Genomic DNA, 21,126 nt, shown 5'->3' with positions numbered 1-21,126 from the left:
GAAAATAGAAGGATGTCCATGTTACAGGCTACTGCAAATCCAGTCTTAATACAATAATTCAGTGTAAAGATGCATGTTTAAAAGTAATGCCTGCAGCAGTATGAAAGAGAAACAAATGTTAATAATTTAACACACTGTAAATATTTTAGATATAAAATTGGAGCTGCCTCAATGAGACAGAACTGTAAGGTGCTCCTTAAACATTAATCTTGCAGCAATAATCTTGAATTCAAACCCCATTTTACATTAGTGGAGCTGATGAACAGCAGGTGAACATATTTCAGTTCTCGGGAATGAGTATCACAGAGAACCTGTCACTGCCGGCACACACCTGCCTAGTTAAGGACGCTCAAGAGTGACTGTACTTCTTAAGAAAACTGAATCTTCATGTCAAGTTCTTGTTAACTTTTACTCAGGAGCAGTGGAGAGCAACTTAACTAGGGGCATCACAAAATGCTTTGATTTTCACCAGCATCCATCTATTGAGCCTCACTGTTAACAGTGAGGTATCTGCACACAGCTTAAAGGATACTAAAAAAAAATACCCACCACAGCCTGTTTACCCTGCTGCCATCTGGCAAAACGAGGAGGGATCCAATGCTGTACCACCAGGCTTCGGAGCAGTTTGTTTCTTCGGGCAATTTAGTTATTATTCTTTGTTAGTGCGATACATTTACAAGATTTGAATTTGTCATAAAACCTTGTGTTAAATGTTGACAATTAAATCTTACATTTCACTGCAGCAGCCTGCTCGATCTCTTCTATTGATATTAAGTCTGTTTTTATTAATCTTCACTCAGGTTTTCAGTGTTAGACTTCTGCTTGTCACTGGGTATATTTTTCCACAGCTCTTTTAACTCAAGTGGAAGGAGATTAATGGCTCCTCCACAGAGAAAATATAGAGTACATGATCCAAGCTGCGTGACTGGCTTCCACTGATTTTTTTCCCCCTCTCCCATTTGTACACTAGATGGCGAGTTTGGACAAAAACCTTTTTGATTAAATAGTCAGGGGTGTATTTATTCACTTGTAAACACGAACAAATATTTTACAAGCCTCCAGATTAAAAACTCTGTGCTGTAATCTATGGTGCGTTCAGGCTTACTAGTGTGAACAGCAACGCTACAAATTCAGCAAGATAATTGGACACAGAGTGATTGCTGTGAATAAGAAGAGCCGTCTGTCTCTGTGCATATTGACAACACTGCTTTAACCTCTGACTGCTTTTCAAAGACTTTTATTGCCCTGTCAGTTTCAATCATTACACTGAAAAAAGGGGGCTGTTATTTTTCAATTGATTACTGTCTCGCAGTGGTGCCAGTGTCTGATTTGTTTGAACAAGGAGAAATGCAAGTTTACGAGCAGGATGTGTTTCCAGGAATCGATACGTAGCATTGCATTTGGTGAGTCAGATTTGGATGCAGAACCTCGTTTTTCCCGCACACCCAGAAAGACCAGAGACATATCTGTGGTTTCTCTCATCTCTTTATCTGCTGAAAGAATCCCTCCTGTCAATGAGAATCACCCATGACATACTTCAAACTGCAAGCAGCTCACTCTTAATAATGCAGCATATGTCTTGGAGGCAATTCACAGAGCAGCTGAAATATTGATGCCTAAAAATCTGTATTTTTATTTTAACATCACAGATAACGGCAGATAATGTCATCATCTTTGCTTACAGGGTCGATGCACACGTGTATATAGAGGTTTGCATACTGTGCGAGCGTGTTACAGTTGAGTTTGTGTATTATATGTGTGTTTGCGCATTATTGGGTGAATCTCCTGTGACCGATTTCTGTTCTAATAGAGGATGACAGCCGTTTTGTATGCCTGTGTTGCTGCCACTTGGAAATGAGAGACAATTCAATGTGAGTGAGTCGTCAGCACCTACACATGCTCCACACTACTTAAGCCATGTCGTAGTGTCATTATTAGTTAATTGACAGTTGCTGTTTCACTCTCCACACTATCTACATACCATTTGTTGATTTGTTACAAAGTTATAAAAGCAGAGAGAGAGAAATGTCGGCAGCAACAGTGGGAACAAGGACAGAACCGGTTCGCGGGGATTAGAGGATGCTCAAAAAGGGACACATGCACACACCTCACATACTGGCCCTTAACTTATAGATCAAAGTCAGCCATGAGAAACTTCCTTCTCCGGTGCCATGACAACAACATCCAGAGGTACTGTTATTTGTGGTTAAAGGCCATAATAGATGTGGGAATGACTGGAGCACAGAGAAGAATGGTCCCAGATCAATCAGCCCTTGGCTTGTCCTCCTAGTCACATGTAAAGTACCTATGCCTTTCACAGCATGCTACTGGCCTTGTGCAAAATAAAACAATGGACACACACACCACACACTGGGAATGGCTGAGAGCGCCCGCGCGAGCAGGTGTTGAAAGTCCACAAAACGATTTTACACTAAAAAAATGAGTCAGACAGCCGTCATGCGGAGCTTTTGATCTTCAGAGAGCTGAATGTCTCAATGCCTGGCAGAGGTGTTTGCAGACTTCAACAGAGTACCACAGGGTGTACAACCAAACAGTGAAGGTGGTCAGATCAGCAAACAGCATGTCTCTCCAGAACCTGTCTCGATAGACTGCAGTTCACACATTACCACAACAGGGTTCTGCTTTAACACCTGGTTTGAGTACGAGTATCTACATCTACATCTGGAAATTTTACCCCAGGGTCTCAGACATTCTGATACCGGCATCTCTTACCATATGCATGATCACGAGAGATGAAAAACAAGATAGGAAAGCCTACTACATGCTGTCAAATACTCAACTGGCTCATCCAAAGATGCCGTTTGAAGTAGCTAGCTTGTCACAGGGGAATATGTTTTTTATGTTTCTGCATTTTCCTCTCCTACTCTTCTCTCTGCTGCCATTTATTTTGTTCCATCTATTCCCCGCAGCACTATCTCTGCCTCCTCACCCTTTCCTCCTTTTCTGGGATTATTGTATAGCAGAATTATATCTTTCTGCTCCTCCAGTCTTCTTCAGCACTAAAGGCACATTAGTGAACTCGCTTTGCCTGCTCCTGCTCATTCATAATTACTTGGCATCCCACAGGAGAACAAGATGCACATCACTGATTAGCTTGCTGTTTACCAACTTTACTTATGCATAAAGGGCTCATCTGATTGAATGTGCATCATTATATTAACAATTAAAAACATCTTGCCTAAGATAAATTTACAAAAGATCTTTTTTGCTTCAGCTCTCAGCAAGGTGGGCTACTTTATAGAATATACTGTTAATGTATAATGGATATAATGGATAGTGATGGAGGTATGGGTTGCCCTCGTTGCCTCTCAGCTCCTGCTATAGGGCCTACTGATGTGTGAAATAATGCATTTTCTGGAAGGTGACAATTAGCTTGCATATAGCTCTTTTTTATATATAACTATATGTACCGCCTATGGTCTTAGCTGCCTGGTCTCAGGGTACTACTAGATCGACTGCCATTAAATATTATAATTAGACCACAGAGAACAAACCCTAGAGACCTAAATGACAATTTCACAGATTTTTGCACTTCCGTGATGTTAACATTAGTGGGGACTGGTGAAAACTGGAGAGGAGGAAAAAAAACTTATCAGGCTATTTTACACTAGCTGGGAACTTACTCTATTTCTACATTTTAACATTCAACAAAAGATTAGATTAAGTCTTTTAGATTTCATTACAACTGTTATTTATTGAGTTCTTGGTGGGAATGCTTGATGTGTTGCCATCTGTATATGTAGTGTCTGAGTCTGAAAAGTGAAACCAATGCATTTTTCCAAATGTCCAGTAGGAGGCGAGTCTTGTGCTTGGTTGGCTAAATTGATCTATAGCCTCAGAAAACATAATGACTTCTTCTTTTTTAGCTCGTGAAATATAACATATTGCTCAGTTCTACATTAAATGACCCCATTAGCTTGAATTGCCCTACTCTTATTCAGTCAGTCTACCTCTTACTCATCACATTCAGTTTAAAAATGGTGGTGTATGTCCATCTTTTTATATGCACTGTCCAAAAGGGTCACATGAAAATTTTGGACTGTTTTCTAAAGCCCCTCCATAACAGTCTCAGTTGTGACAGTAGAAACCAGCAAATGATGACATAGCACTCAGTACATTATGCCAAAAAATGCATCAGCTCTGCTACAACAAGCTAACTGCTCAGTTGGTCAATGCAAGTAGCAAGCTAACACTAAAAAAAAAAAAAAAAAGAGAAATAAAAATGAAAAAAGAAATGACTCCATTGAAATTTCTAACTTGCAAGCAAAATTTGTTTGCAAGTTAGAAATCATGACTCTATAATTCTAAATGTATTTTGCTTCTATGTCTCTACAAACATTCATTGCACTCACAGAGTGTAGTACAGAGAATCAGTAACATACTGTCATATCAATAATGTATTGTGGCTGTTGATTGGTTAGAGAGGATGTTTTCTGGTGGTGCACTGTTGTGCATGTTTTGGCATGCATTAAATTAATGCAGGATCTCCCTTCAGAAGGACAACACAAGCTCCTTCTTACATACTTACAGTATATGTGGAAAAGTGCTGAGACACCTACACATTACATCTACAGGAGCTGCTTGGCTATGGAAATCCATGCCATGAAGCTCTAGGGCACAATTTTTGTGTTGATATTAATGCCTGGAGGTCTGGAGTTCTGCAGTTATTGAGTAAGCATAGTGCTGGCGACTTTTATGGACTATGGCCCTCAGCATGATTTCAGCTTTATCTGCCACATCCTGACTGGATTGCTGTGGTTCCTGAACACTTTCACTTTGCAATAAAACCACTTAACAGTTGATTCCGAGATATCTAGGAAAATATATAGGCCTTATTGCAATGATGCCATTTTATTACAACTACACCCACTGAACTTACATGAGATCTTTAGAGCTACACATTCTTTCACAACTGTTGTAAAGCTGAACTGCCTGGCCTGGTTTATTATATACTCCCATGGCAACAGGACTAAAAACATCAACGATTAAGAGGTGTGGTCCAGTACCTTTGTATATTCAATGTACACACACCCATGCATACATGCAGGCTGTCGTTTCCCCTCCTGCCTTCCCTGCAGAGGTTAAAACAAACATTTTAATCAAAATTGTAATGGATTATGTCTAAAGAGTAGAAAAAATCTATAAATTACACTGAAATTTGGGTAATAGTTTATTTCAAGCAATTACTCTTTCATGTTTTGATCTCCTTCATGCCTCTAGAAAACAGACGAGAAGAAATCTCCTCTGCCTCTATTTAGCAGCCTCCTCTGGCTGACACAGTTTTTATTTTAAACGAAATGATTTTAAAGCTGATCAAATTTGTGCAATACATGCTCCCGCCAACCTCAGTGCACTTGATTTAGGCCCTTTTCATGGTGTAAATGTGACACTAAATGTGTATATATTAAAGCTTCACCTTTATTTTTGTTGTATGTTACCACCGCTGTACTTCCAGCATCATAAAATGGGTAGCACTAGACTTTTTAAAAACTCTCTCAGCGCTACCTTCACCCCTGCTCTTCCTGCTCACTAAGGCTTCGTTCTAAAATACATCTAATAAACAAACCTTCTGATAGTCAAAAGTCCTGTGTGCTTTGAAAAGCTCAAGAGATTAAGTGGACTTTCTTAATTTTTTTTTTTTTTTCACAAAAACCAAATATTTTGCAAGGCATTTCTATTCATCAAGCTTTAAAAGCTCATCTTAATTAGGTCTGCATCTGAATCTCCCGGCTTCCTCTGAGAATTGAGAGACTAAATGCTGGGGTCCCAAGCGAATGTTGCAGCAACCTTAGCACCAGTTTACTTCATCTTAGCCGAACCAGTGGAAGTACACTCATTTTGTGTGTATCAATTATGAATAAGATGAGAATATTTCAGTGTGTGTGTTTGAATGTTTTATATCTATAATGAATGATGTGGGGCCATCAGGGTTTTTGTTGTTGGTTTGTCAGTAGAGGTGTCTTCTGCATTACATCATTTGCCTGTAAGTGTCCATGATAATCTCTTGACCTTTTTCCCCCCAACGGACAACCTTTACAAACACGTCTTGAATGGAGCTATTGATTCTTTTCTCAAGCAGCTTTTACACAGATCACAGATTAAAGACTGCTGCTGAGGCATCAATAGCAAATTACAGTGCAATTTTCAAGAGTACAGGTGGCACATCTGTTTTCTACTTTTACCGCCTCTTGTCCATCATCCACGCTAATGTCTCGAGAAGTAAATGTTACTGTATGCAGATTAACATTTCATGCCCGTTCTTTCTGATTCAGCCTTACATCACCGAGTGAGTCATACTACACAAAGCAATGTGGTATCATACAACAGTGAGTGCAACAAGCTGTACACAGTCCTCATTTACCAATCACCCTTTACAGGGTGTTAATTTTGTAGCTCTGCCTCCCTTATGTCTCTTCTCTAAGAACCAAACAACCTGTCTGTAGCAGATACTAAGCTCCGTGATTAAGCTAACATGTTTTTGCACACAGGCGAATATTCCCTGCAGAAATTCACACATGATCTGTATCCATCTTCAAACATTTTTATCCCTGTCCTTGTTTGTTATGCATCCAAGCTCACCATACTGCAAGCAGAAGAGAAAATGTCCTTTCTTTGCATTCTCTCCAGCACTTTCTCTCTTCTATTGGTAATAAATCATAATATATTTGCCCGACTACTGCCCTGCTGCTCTGGATCGTTAAGTACTGTCTGCCCAAGTGTGCCCTTAGGTGTCTAGATTCTCTGCAAGAACTATGGATTTGTGATTATTGGTAACTTGTATGCAAAACACATCTTTCCTCATAGAGGGTATGCTTGAGAAAGTGGAGACAGACAGCACAGAAATCTTGAAGGAACTGGGACAGGGAAATAGTGCTCAAAGGGGGACAATTGGTGTTTTGCATCCTGTGAAGTTGCGACACAGTCTGCCAGAAAAAAAACAAAAAACCCCCAACAATCAACAATGTGTTAACAGTGTGTGCTAGCTATCTACATCAACAGATCTTTAACGGTGGCCTCCCTTTCAGGCAAGTTGAGATTCTGCATGAATAACAAAACCAGATGAAAACCAAACCACAATTTTTTTCCCTCACTCTTTCTTTTTCTGTGGTCATGCTTTATGGAAATAATTTCAGAATTTATTCTTGGCATCACTGGGTATTCCTGTGCATTATAATAGGTAAATATGAATTTGGGAGAAAGTGAGAGAGAAAAACAAATGGCATAGACTGACTGAAGACAGTTTACTGCTGCAGTGTTTGAGCGAGTGATGGTAAAAGAGTGAGAAATTCCACCTGTGCTGCAGAAGTGTTTTTTTTTGTTTGTTTTTTTTTAAGTTGCTGGTTAATTTGCGGGAGGATCTCCAAGATCCAACTTACAGTTATGATACAGGTTTTGTAATTTTGCCTCCGTACACCACCACAACATGTTTTTTACTATAAATGTGATTGGAGTGCCGAGTTTCAGCTTTAATTCAAGAGGTTTAACAAAAGTATACAATCCTTTTGAAGCCTAGAACCCATGGACATCACCCAATGCCATGTTTGGTCCTTAAGATACTTTGCTAGATCTTTACTGCATCCACTTTCGGCTCATCCTTCTGCCTTTAGTTCTGTCTTCAGTAACGGAAAGTCATCCTCTGTTGGGTTTAGATCAGGTGACTGATTTGGCCATTGAAGAACATCACATTTTTTCCTTGATAAACCCTTGGGTTGTTATGCAGCATGCTTTAGGTCATTATCCCTTTAGACTGCAAAGCACTTTTTAAATCAGCTTTGCAGCTGAATATGAGCAAAGAGCTGTAAACTTCAGAATTCATCCCATCGCTTTCACTGGTATTGGCAGTCATACATGCCCAGGCCATCACATTGCTTCCACCATGTTTGAGATAATGTGGATTCAGACCATGAGCAGTTTCTCTCCTCCACACTTTTCTCTTCTCATCATTCTGGTACAAGTTAATCTTTTTGTCAGTGGTTTGAACATTTTGTCAGTGGTTGTAAAATCTGTATTTCCATTCAGGAAAGCATCTCTTGACTGTAGATTTTGACAACAGTGTCAGTGTTAGGTTTGTTTTTTTTTCCTCATCCTCCACTTATATCTACATCTTTTTGGACCTCATACCTTGTATATATTATAATTTAAAAACGATTAAACAGGCCATGAAATGGCCTGTCAATTGTTCACTTATTTTTGAGCATCTGACAATCGAGGACTTTGTATAAAACTCGCTGTTAATGCTGTGAGTTTGATAAATCACTTGATTTAAACCTGAAAGTCTGCACTTCAATCACAATTGATTGTTTGGTTAAAATTCACTGTAATGGTATACAGAGGTGAAACTACAAAAAAAAGTGTCCAAAAACATATCGATCTACATATATATTTTAACATGCTGATTAAATTCCTTTTACTCACAAACTCAAATGAATAAATAAACATTCATAAAATAAACCAGAACATACAGAATACAGTAACTCTTGCCCAGCAAAGGACAAAAATCTTACACTAACTAAACAAAAGCCATGCCTCCTATAGTGCTAGTATCATTTAAAGCAAAAGTAGATGTTTTGCAAGGGTGTAGAAAGCAGTTCAGCAAGTCGTGACTGTTGTGAAAAGAACTGATAGATATATCGGTTTAATGACACATCTCCAAACTCTGCAAAATGTATATGGTTGGAAGCAAAACAGGAAGAGGCAATCAATGTATTTTTATTGCAATAAACTGACAATAGCTAAGTGTCTCTTCAATGGTCACAATGGTAACTATTCGATAGAATAACATAAGGAAAAATAAATTAACCATGGTCATATAAAAATACATCAGTGAAAATAAAGCATCACTGGTTCAACTGAACACATCAACACACACTGTTTTACACCTAAATCCGGAGCCAGCACACAGCCAGAACATGCAGCCCTCAAAACACAGCTACAAGACTGTCAGAATGTGTGGAGAAATCTTGGGAGGCAGCTATGGGTGGTATTATTACCACAGAAACACTAGAGACTGACTGTACAGCGCTATTGATGCTAGTGAGCAACGTGACATGAAAAACCACAACCGCATCCTCCACTTCCTGGCTAAAGTCTAGAAAGATACAATTAATGTTGCATGAATTAAGTCTCAGATTGTGGGATTTACACATTAAAGCCGAAGCAGCTGTTCTGTGGGCACCATTTACCCATCCAGCATCCCTGGAAATGTCTGAGATTCATAAAAGGCAATCACTCAACCAACAAATGAGTTCATGTAGACTTTTTGTTTTTTCCTTCTTAGCTTTCGATTTAGCGCTGATGATAGCACAAGCCCATAAGAAGTGGAAACCATTTTTGTCAAACCACACCAGTTATTTATGTCACTGACTTCCTTCCTGTTGTGAGTTTTTTTTAATCTTGTCAAGAGATGTAGTCGTAAACAAACACGAAAATAATAAGGCAATATTTTGACCACCGAGGTCTTCATTAGGCAAGCTTATGTGAGAGAATACTTAGAAAATTAGGACCATTGAGAAATCATAATGCAAAAAAGGGGGAAAAAAATCTGTCACTGAAGTCATTCGCTATGTATACAAAACAGGCCAGTTTTATGCATGTAGAATTTGCTTAGTTTCAAAAATCAAAATGTTGCCTCATTATATTGCTGGCCTTTGAGCTGGTATTACTTGTCTCGTTTCCACTGTGTGGCACTTTTTTCTCCCCCGAGCACCTTGCACCTGACCCGGGATCGGATATGATCCGCAAAAATGTGTTTATCCAATCATGTTGGCATATGCATAATAACGGATGGACGGCTAGTTGATGCTCCAGGTTCTGTTATGACACTGATCAGGTTAGTTGTAGCTGTATTTGCTGCACATGCATCACATTTCTAACTCCCAGCCTCACTCAGATTAAAATGGTATTGTCTACTTGAAAAGGATCATTTGGAGAAAATTAAAAAAACGAGGAAGCTGTGTAGCTTGTGTCACAGTATAGGAAACATACTTGTAGCTTCTTTTTTTGTTGTTTTTTTTGACATAAATATGTTTAATGAAATGCTGCATAAAAGCAAAGCATTAAAAAGACGAATAGGAGCAATAATATCAAACACAGTCTCCACAACATCCATTCTTGAAATGATCTACTTCACAGGCTCAAAGGGCATGTAGAATTGGCAGTCAGATATCGTAAATGATGACTAGGGCCGGGGCTTCGTATTCACTCTTGGCTCAGGAAGTTTGGGGTGGGGGCGGGGGTGGGGGCGGGGGAGGGGCTGGGCTGGGCTCTGTCACACGAACACAATTCACAGAGAGTTCGAAGTTTACAAAACATCAAATTTCCTCCTGCAATATTGTCATGCAATATACACGTTGACACGACTGAGACGACAATAATGTCACGTTTCTCAAGAGTTCTCATGTCCAGTCTGGCAGTGAATGGGGGTTAGGCCCACGTTGGATAGAGGATTTCACACCTCCCCTGGCACTCCAGAGAAGGCAACAGAGGTTTTCAATCCTTCTCCCTTGCGTCAGGGGAGCTGAGGCGGATGCCTTCAGCCAGAATCCTTGATTAGAAGACATTTTAAACAGTTCGGCTGTCTTTGACCAAACATCCTACCTAAGGTGTTACATCACACTTCACTAAATAAATGCGACTCGAGCAACAAAAAAAAAAGAAAGAAAAAAAAATAGAATAAGCATTTACGTGAATCTATTTTTGTGACTTGCCTGGTCAACTATTGTACATTTAAAGCCACAGTAAATTTCATTATAGTTATAGATATACAGTGTTTTGACACTGACCGAACTTGACAACCTGGTATGAAATGCTACAGACTGCAATGCGCAGGACAAATCTAGCATTTCTACTTCTACCACATTGTCAACACACAGGCTATTGACATATGTGCTTGGTGCAGTTGCCTGGCAACACAAGCAGAAGCAGTTTTTTTCTTTTTTGAAATTCAAAGCAAAAAAGAAAATCTTACAAAGCTATGCAAAACAGTATAAAACAATAAATAGAAAAAAACAACAACCTTAGAATAATCACAAAAGTCAAACATTTGTTATCATAAACTGGTCTTCTGATGTGCAGATAATGTGTTTAGTGGTTTATGATACATCTACACATTTTTAATCTTCAGTGTGGCGCTATACAAATCCCTTAAAAAAAATATGCATCTGATATCTTTTAAAGATGTAGGACTTAGTGGTCGTACGGGGGAATTCAAAGAAATGTGCAAGAATTCAATTTCAATGAAGAATGTGGAAATTCAACCAGGACAACTCAACTGATTCAACATAAGTACATTTTTTTTTTTTGTTTTTGCCAACAAGTCCCATAAATCCACAGCAGGAGGTAAGAAGACGTATTTACAATCTGCCTTTGAACCACTCCCCACCCCCCTCTTTAAAATTTCAAAGAGTAGCTGTTGAGGAAATAAGGAGGACTTGGCACTGAAAAAAATCACTTGTGTTAAAGTACATATATCCTCAGCAGGAGGGAGCTGTTCATTTATTTTCCATAATTTCCCCATCTCCCACTCGTTCGCTTGCAGTTTCTTTTCTGGGAGAAGAAGAGTGGGACAGTCTCCCACTAAGGCCAGAGTGTCTGGCAGTGTTTAAGTGGCACACCAGGACCTGTTTCTGTCTGCCAAGCTAAACTCATTGTGAAGGCAGGTGGGCCAACACACATACACACATCCTCACTTAGGACACAGACTTGTGTGTCCTAGCCTTTGTCTCTATGCAGCCTGGCAACCAAGTCGGCAGCTACGAAGTCAGTGGGCGCAGAGCATCACTATGGCAACCAGCATAGTGGGCAAGGCTGTAGCTGCTCCTGGATCAGTGCGGAGACTTTTTTTTTTGGCATACTCTTAATGCCAGAGTTGAATATAGAGTTCCTTCTCTTAAATGTTCTTCCTAGATTGGCCCGTGATCTCATGTGCACAGTTTTTTTTTCCTCCCCGCACTCTTTCGAAAAATAGACGAATATTCAGAGTAATAAAAATGCAACTAAGAAATTAAGATTCACAAAAAAAAGACAAAACAAAAAGAAAATGAGAGAGCCTCATGATATTTCCTTTCCCACACTTTGCAAGTGCACAGTTAATTGTGCTTACACACTAGACAAAACCTCATCCACACACGCACACACACTTTTTTAACATAAAACAGACAGCCACCAGGGTGTGAATTTTCAAACTGATCAACTGATTGACTAATTCAACACAGCAGTGAACGACAGTAAGGTCTGAAGGTGGAGTCCAGATCTGCTCCCTGGCATAGTGTAGGCTAAATCCACGATTTAAGCGAGGCAGTCGGGCAGGACCCTTGCTTAGTCGACCGAGCCGGGGTGCAGGCTGAGAGCTGGCGGGTCCAGGCAGGTGGGAGAGTAACTGAGGTGAGGTTCTTTAATCCACAGTAAGGGAGCACCGTTCTTGCCTTCTTGGCTCTTGCTGTTGTTGCGGCTCTTGTAGCGGACTAGCAGCAGGGCAATGAGGAGGATGCCAAAAATGGGGAAGGGATAAAAAAAGACAAAGTAGAAGAGGGAGCTATTGGAGCACACCACTGACTGGACGGTGGACACTGTTGGCAGAAAATAAACACATGTTAGTTGTTTTATTCTTTCAAAAGTTCTTCATTCATATGTCAAAATATCACCATTTGCTGATATATATACATACATATTATATTTCTTACTTCCACCTGAGAAGCTGCTGTATCAGCATATGTAAGCTGCTATGATGTCACATGAATGAATATGTGGTTATGTGAGAATAAGTGGGGGAAAAAAAGAAATTGAAAACTATACCTCTCAGAATTTGTGCAAAATAATAATTAACAGGATTTCCGGCTTTTAAAAATAGTTTTACCAAGTTTTGGCAAAAACAGAAGGAACTTAGAGGTTTCTTAGATAAGCTCAGTGCCCTTTTGATCAGCTAGTCTATATCTGGAAGTAAGGAAAATGATGTGGCCCTCTGTAATGGAGAAAAACAAAATGACCTTAATGACTGTAAATAGAGAACATTCAGAGTTTTTCTCTTTTCTGTCTGTAGTCATAAACTTTTATAAGTTCACCTAGCGTCACTGCAGCACAGATATTTGAATAGGCTAGAATTTACTGAATAAAAGATTTATATAACCAGATTGTACTCGTTAGAAATGAGATCATGCAAGCATTTTTACACAATGAAACCAGGGGAACCAGCAAACAGGACAATGTGAGTCAGACTTCAGAGGGTTAATAATAGCTGAGTACTGATAACTACAGAGTGCAGGTCTCTTACAGCTTGCACTTTTTGCACTTCTAAATCATCTTCTCTTATTTATTGAGCTTTGTAATTGGATTTATTTTACTGCTTTAAATACCAGCACAGTTTTTGACACTGTAAATGACTCAGCTTCAGTGCTAAACAGTAAGCGGCCATGTTTGGCTCTCATTTTTACTTGTTAATTGGAACTGAGGAAGCCAGATCCCACAAGATAGAAATTACGAGAAAAAAAAAAGTAACTAAGAGCTGCATAACTTGCTTATTATTAGTTTCCATTTGTCTGCACCAAAACACATATTAGGAGATATTAGGACTGCACAGTGTGACAATACATACGATAAGCCTAGATTTCCAAATAAGCAGTAGCTAATTGGTAATAAATTACCAGTATGCTGTTAGAAGGCAGCCAATGATAAAAGTATAGCTTTGTGCAATCTTCAGTGTCACGACAGATCAAAAGATTCTGTCTTTTACGAGCTTACCTTGTTGTAATACATTGACAATAGTGTACCCAGAATTGTTGGTGGCCAGGCGGTACCATACGTTGCGGGGGTTGAGCAGCCACTCTTCGACGTGGCAGTAGTATCGGCCCCCGTCTGTCGGCCGGGCTCCTTGAATGGTCAGGCTGTACTGATCAGAGGCCATCCTCTCAAACTGCAAGCGAGAATTTGGCCCGGGTTCCTCTATGGGGCTGCAGTTTCCATTTCCAAAAACGGCATCATGTCCAATGGAGAACACGCACTCCCGGTCTCCTTCTTCTTCCCCTGGCTGCTCCTCATTGTTGTCGTTTTTAGGGCGCTCTACATACCAGGACACGGAGAAGCGGGAGTTTCGAGATGACTGTGAGGGAATGCTGCAGCCTAGTCGAATTGGACCGGACTCTTCCACAGTCATGTTTGACTCCAGCTCTTCGACCTGCAAGCGAACCTCTGCAGGGGTCCGGAAAATAAACAGAAATTGAAGACACTGAAGCTCTCCAAGAAATTTCTAATAATTTCAGCTTAGTTCAAGTTCAAATACAAAACAAACAAATCAGTCAATTAGTAGGTTACCATGCTGCTATTCTGAAGATAATATTAATATGCTGCTATTCTGAAGACTATCTTTCCCCATACAAAAAAGGCTTCTGTGATGATGATTTTCTTTTTTCTTTGCTGTCAGTTTGGCATTCGGTAGCTGTATTTCAGTGTTTTACTGATAAAATCATGAAGAGATGTTTGTTTTAAATTAATCAAAATAAATGCCAGTCATTGCTCTAATTTGAACAAATTCAAAGAAATTAACACTACAAAACAGCAAATGATTCTGAAAATGGGACACTAAACTTCCCAAATGCACAAACAAAAAGGAAAAAATAAATAAATCTCAGAGCGCTGCCCAGAGCTATCACTAGTCTTTCAGCTTCCCAGCAGGGTTGGATCCTACCCCAAGGCTACTGTGTCTGGTGTGCGGGTATACTACAGTCCTTCAGGGGTGGTACTATGACCCAGTTCCACTGCAGTTTTAAAAAAAATGACAGTACAGACTTGGCATGCCTGGACTCCTCTCACACACAGTTTGGAACGGTCTCCTTGTTAAAGCATAATGAGAAGCAGAAAGCACAGCAGGAAAGCAGGGGAAAAAAAGGAGAGTTCTGGCACACGTCTCCCCTCATCTTTTTTCTCGACAGGCAGATTTCTGGATGACTTCCTGGGTGAATGTTTTAACACCTTAATGAACATCTTCGAAGTTTATACCACATTTTATATTTAGCTTATGAAGATGTTTACATGTCCATAAAAGTTGAAATCTATAGGGTCATGAATAATAAAAGTTACAGTCCATGTTGCACGATGAGTTTCCACATATATTGTGTTAACTCTCTGAAGCATGAAAGGGATGAGTTAGTCTCCTCAAAACAAGCCTTGTATACGATGCACATATTTCAAAATATTTTCATTTGCGTGAGTAGCTGAGTACTTCAGCTATGCACTGGTAGACCAGATTCAACTTAAAAACATACTACTGTAAGCACTTCTTACTCTACGGGCTAATCACCAGGTGTTTTCATCCTCACATTCTAGTTGGACAGATGCCTGATCAATGATATGAATTCTGCATTGTAAACAGCACACCTGGCAGATGAATACTGCTCCCCCAAGTGCCTGAAAAGTCACCTTCACTGTTCAGTTATTATTGGCATTTATGGGGTGAGACAAAGAATCTCTTTGTATATGAAGAGTAGGAGGGTTTAGGTAAATGAGGAAAGGGAAAATTCAGTTAGGGAAAGGAAAAAGATACAAGTTGGAGTGTTCCTAAAATAACTGTAATGAGGTGGGATGTCAGAGTGTGGGTGGCAGTTGGAACATCATAGCTTTAAGCTGAAGTTTTTGAATTCTGGACAAGAGGATTAGGGTTTTCCATCAGCTGGCATGACTTCAATCCATCTTTTTCCACCTGAGCTCTGGCTGGGGCAGGTGTAAGGTCATTGGAGTGAGTCATAGCATGTCATAGAGGGAGGAAAGCAAGTTGGAGGAAGGATTGAGTTAACAATGGTTAAGTGGTTTAAAGGATCACAAAATGTAGGGCTTAAGTGGCAGCTGCTACCTCGCTGCAGTGGGAATAAACATGGATTTGGTTAAAGGGAAAAGCACTGCTTGCTCACCTGGTTTTCTGACCAGAACCTGCGTGAACCCTGAGGAATCCCGGGAGAGTCGATACCAGACTCCATCTGGGTCACTCAGCCACTCCTCCACCAAGCAGTAGTACGTGCCAGAATCGCTGCTTTCAGCCCTGTTCAGCGTCAGCACATACAGACGGGGTGACAACCTCTCAGCCTGCACACGCCGTCTCAGTCTCTCCTCATCTGCGTAGGCGCCATATTCGAAGGCCCCGGAGCGTTCGATCCTCAGCAGGAGCTCGTCAGCCTCCGACCCGGTCGCTCGTCTCACGTACCACATCACGGTATGCTGGGAGTCCTGGTTGGTCTGGGAGGTGATGGAGCAATTGATCCTGACACGGCTGTCTTCCAGGTACACCTGAGACTGGTTGTTCTTTTGCACTCTCAGCTTACTCTCTGCAAGGAATGAAGGGAGATGGGGGAAAAGGGAGAAAAGGAAAAGGAGCAGACAGTCATTTCTATGGGTATAGGAAAATGTGAGCGCTGGTGACAGGTACACAATGCAATTTCTGTTTTGTGACAGACGACATGTTGCTAGGTTTATTTCTGGTGGCACCAGGGCAGGAAAAGATAGTGATGTGTGGGTGGGTGCAGCGGTTGATGAAGAAAGAGAGAAAGAAGGGAATGGGAAGGAGAGGGAAATGTCAAGAAAACCAAAGCTGCAGGGATGGGAGGTCTGCTGGTATCAAAGTAAAAATGTATGATAAGATGCAGAACAGGAGAAGAGACAAGGGTGAATGGTAGTGGGGTGGATTGCAAAGTAGGGCTACGTTATTAAGTAAGATATAAGACAAAAGCAGTTGGGGGGGGGGGGGGGGGGGGGGTCTTGTCAGTCTGCCAGAAAGTAAACGAAGTAGGAATCCATTTATAAAGTCAAGCAAGGAAGGAAGAGAGCAGATAGGAGAGGAAGGAGACGACAGTGAGGTGTGACTGAGATGTCAGGAAGGAACTGAGGCTGCCCTGAGTGCTGTGACAGGATTGGTTACAGTGACATTGGTTGTGCGATAGGATTAGCTGCAGGTACATCAGGTGTGACCGCAACCAGAGTCCCACTGTCAAATGCCTGGGGGGGAGAGGGATTAGCTGAGCACAAAGTATGTAGAAAAAAAAAAAAAAAAACCACACACACACAAATGCGTGTAGACATATACATCCTTGTCATAGGATGTATGAAAACACAAGGACACAAATTGTGTGTTTTCATACATCTTATGTCCACCTGCACCTCACAATTCTCCGTTCCTGTCATGAAAAGCACATTTTTTCATGATGTAAGAGCTTCTGTAATTTACATGAGACATGAAAATACTTGTTATAATGCAGTGAAGATCTGTCTTCAACAATCATAACAGGGGTACTTACAAGCAATCAAATATGCATACATTAAGCCAAACAGGTCTGCATAGTTTTGCATTTATAGTTTATTTTTTTAGCAGTTTTTCCCAGTGGAATTGGCACACCACCTCTATAACTAGTTTTAACCATCTTATCTGCACAACAACAATTTGACTGGTAAAACTTGTGTGTAGGGAAACAGATTTTTATACATGTTAGCAGCTATAGACATGCATCTTGAGGAAATGCCATCTTTCTTCACACCAGAATGAGTGAGAAACACATTTTGAGGTATCAGCTAGCATGATCTAAAGGACGTGTGATTTTTGGATGGATTAAAACAGCAGTTGTAATGCATCTATAGATGCAGTTTTTATTGTAATTAACAACATAAAGATTAAACAGACACAAAAAAACCCCAAACTGATACTTAGATATCATATACTTGAGATCACAAATAGCACCATAGATTCTCAAACCTACAGTTTTGGCAATGCTGCAATGCATCTGTTCCACTGAATATCAAAAACTGTCGAGTACCTAAAGCTGGCATAAAATGCTGGATGACATCCATATTCTTTTTGCACTTATCCTCCATCCAACCATTTCCAAACCTTTTTTATATTTTGAGATGGAAGCACAGTTTGACATTTGCTTTTTCCCCCCCAAGTTAAAAGAAAGATTTTATTGAAAAATTCATTTTCAAAGGAAAATTTGGGTATTGATGCTTTGAGAGTCAGGCATATCTGTAAAAAAAAAAAAAAAAGTAAATAAAAACAGATATGATGTGCAATATGCAGTGCATTTGTATTAATTAGATGTTAATGAGTTGTCATGTACATTTTGTTTCCTGTTTGATAACTTGAACTATATTTGACCTCCTTTTAAAGCTTCCCAATTCCTTTTTATGTTTCTCCTTTGTAAAACAACCTTCTGTATCCCCAAATTCATGCACCCTTCTAGCTCACGCTAGGCTTTGCTATGACTGACTGAATGATTGACTGCCTAGGGTCATAGCCATCTGCCTAGCGAGGCTCATCCTTATCCACAGATTGGCAAGCATGCTAAAATGAGAGCCGTTTGTGATATTTCAAAGCTGCCGCGTACATTAAGTATGCGTGTGTTTAGCTGCATTCAAAAGACGCCTGTCTACAAGGCGTTGTGAGACCACCATGTTGCGTAAGAATAAAGCTAGCATCTTAAATTAGTCATCATCATTGCCTCTTTACCTCTGTACCCACTAGACTTGGGAGGAAGCCCGACAATGTCCCTATCCGGAATTGCTGTAGAGCCCTGTGGAATCCTGGCAATCCTTTTTTCTTTCTTTTTTTTTCTAGGAGAATTACTTCCGAACCTCCTGAAGTGGAACCATGCAGGATTGGATTGGCACAGGACAAAGCGATTCTCTGCCATTTCCATTCTGAAGTTTGAATCGGCAGCCAGGAGAAAAACTGGGGGCTGAAAGCCTTTTTTCGTACATCAGTGTTTACAGATATGCCGTTTAAAAATCTAAAATAGGCTAATTATTTGAGAGCTATTAGGTAGCATCATGAGCTATTACAAGTTATTATTGCTCAGTCAAGCATACACTGAAGGGACAAAAAAACAAAAAAACAAAGAAAAGAAGTAGAAGAAAAATAAAATCTGAGAACAATGAGCGCAAAAGGAGAAAGCATAATTAAAGGAAAGGAAATGCATCTTTTCATATGCCAAAACATCTTAAAAGTCTCCGCTCCCTGCAGAATCCTCATGCTGTGAAAGCGACTTCACAGATCAGCCTGTCAAATCCTGACACGTGTCCATTCCCACAGAGAGCGAGGTTCCTTCTGTCAGCTACACTATAGCCATTCCTACCAGCAGTGCATGTGCTGACGCAAGCAGCAGACGAGCTAAAAATTCAGGATGATGTACGTACAGTGTGCAGTGCTTTTTTATGTGCAGCACTGATGGGGGAAGATTCATTATGTTGTGGGAAGAAAACCAGCACAGGGAGGCAGTTCAAGCGTTGATTGTTAACAAGGATGCTTATCATCTATGTGCATTCCCTAAACAGCAAGAGTAGTTCTGCATTCTTGTGTGTCAGCAAGGCTGTCGATACCTTTTTTAACTGTCATCACACGTTTTTTGCTACAGCGTTTCTTTAATAAGCCTCAAGGGTTCATCCACGAAGTAAGACAAATCCGTAATTGGAAACACTTGTTCTCACTGCTCCGCATTAGTTCACGTGCCAGTCAAGTTGTTAGTCGGGTGTGAACAGCAACGCACGGAATTCTTTATGTAGCAACACTTGAATTCTCTTCTTTAAACTCATGGAATAAACATAACAATTTTTTATTTAACCTTGAGAATTAACGTTGACAGCATCTCGCACTCTTCACCTGCCTCTGTGGTTTCCAGGGCAACGCTTTCTTCATGATCAACAAGGGTGGCCAGGATATATTTAAGAATGTCACTGAGCTCATCCTCAAGTAAAAAAAACAAACAAAAAAAACACAACTCGGTTAAACCTTACATCAGCATCCATGACTGAATAACGTTTAATCAAAAAGTCTGATTCTTTCTCCACAGAAAGCCTGAAACGAATTTTACTTGATGAAATGGAGATGTAATGAGAGACAGAGCACGGCTCAGTCCACAATTGTCTCGGCTCTACTGGAAATACTGTGTTTCAGCAGTTTGCTGGGCATGTACAGTCATTACAGTACACACAAATCCACACAGTGGAGTCACTAATTGGCTCACTGAACCCTCATCTCATCCCTTCTCCATGTGTGCGGATATTGTCTGGTTTAATAGCTACAGGAAAGTGCAGAGTTGAGACAAAACTGTCTTTATTCCATTTAGTCATCAGTGGAGGCAAGTACATAAAGGCTACAAACAACAGCCCAGTTTTGATGCAAAAAAAAAGGGGGATAGCAAAGTGCACTGCAAATCCCAAAAGCAGCACTGCACAATTGTTGTTTATGAAGCATAGCAGATGAAAACAAGTTTGAGTCCAGGGGGAGGAGAAGTGTACAGCTAAGGATGCTACTGTGGCACATCAGAGCATACCAACCACAGCTCACACAAGCACATGCTCGTAACAAAATTTTAGGATAACTTCAAAGGATCTACAAAACTGCCCGGCCGAGCGCTCAGAAGAGGAGAATACAGCTGGAGATGGTAAATCAAAGAAAAAAGTTATCCTTTTTTCTTTGTCAAGGGAGAAAATTGCAGTTCATTTTCCTTTTTCTTTTCTTTTTTTTTTTTGCATGTGTGTTTTGTGCTGTCGCCGCTTTAGGTGAAGTCTTTTAATACATCGAGTTTCAGGTTAAAAAAAAAAAAAAATCTGATTCAACCCTCTCATCCTGTGCCTTCATCACAGTCTTTGTATTGATCAGTCATAACCTGTTTGCCCTACAGTCATTTATGCCAGTCTCTCTAATCACCTGATGCGTGCATGAATATTCAACAGACTAACCTGTAGATACATTAATTTTAATGAGGCATACAGTAAATGAAGTGTGAACGCCAGAGGTGCTGCTGGGTCTCTGCCTAAGACTTTGGCTTCTTTTTTTTTTAATAGCCTAATGATTACTTAATGACCACTGAGCTGACAAGCTTTCTACTAGGCCACAATATAATGCCTCCACTTTAAAGGGAGAAAAAGTGAGCAAGAGACAGGGAGAAAGAGCCACACACAAGAGGAATGAATAAAAGCAAAATAAAGGCAAGCATAGAGAGGGATGAGATTTTTTTCTTAAAGAAGACAGGATGAGAGAAAAATGGAAAAGTTAAGGGATAAATCATCAGCTGAACAGATATTCACAAGACAAGTGAAAGTGAGGGTGCAGAGGGAGGAAGAGAGCCTGGAAAAGAT

General features: G+C 40.2%; 1 protein-coding gene across 1 annotated transcript in view; it reads right to left on the bottom strand.

The window, feature by feature from the left end:
• Window positions 1-10,260: 10,260 nt before the first annotated feature.
• Window positions 10,261-21,126, bottom strand: part of igsf3 (immunoglobulin superfamily, member 3) — a 76,326-nt gene continuing 65,460 nt past the window's right edge. The window contains exons 7-9 of the mRNA XM_063498552.1: window positions 15,918-16,328; window positions 13,756-14,202; window positions 10,261-12,587 (exon numbers count right to left, since the gene is read on the bottom strand). Of these exons, the coding sequence (XP_063354622.1) occupies window positions 12,337-12,587; window positions 13,756-14,202; window positions 15,918-16,328 (1,109 nt within the window). The 3' untranslated portion in view covers window positions 10,261-12,336. The remainder of the gene's footprint in view (window positions 12,588-13,755; window positions 14,203-15,917; window positions 16,329-21,126) is intronic.

The sequence above is a fragment of the Pelmatolapia mariae genome, linkage group LG16_19, assembly GCF_036321145.2.
Source record: "Pelmatolapia mariae isolate MD_Pm_ZW linkage group LG16_19, Pm_UMD_F_2, whole genome shotgun sequence".
NCBI lineage: Eukaryota > Metazoa > Chordata > Actinopteri > Cichliformes > Cichlidae > Pelmatolapia > Pelmatolapia mariae.
The sequence above is the reverse complement of the archived record's forward strand: the minus strand, read 5'-3'. Positions and strand labels throughout refer to the sequence as shown.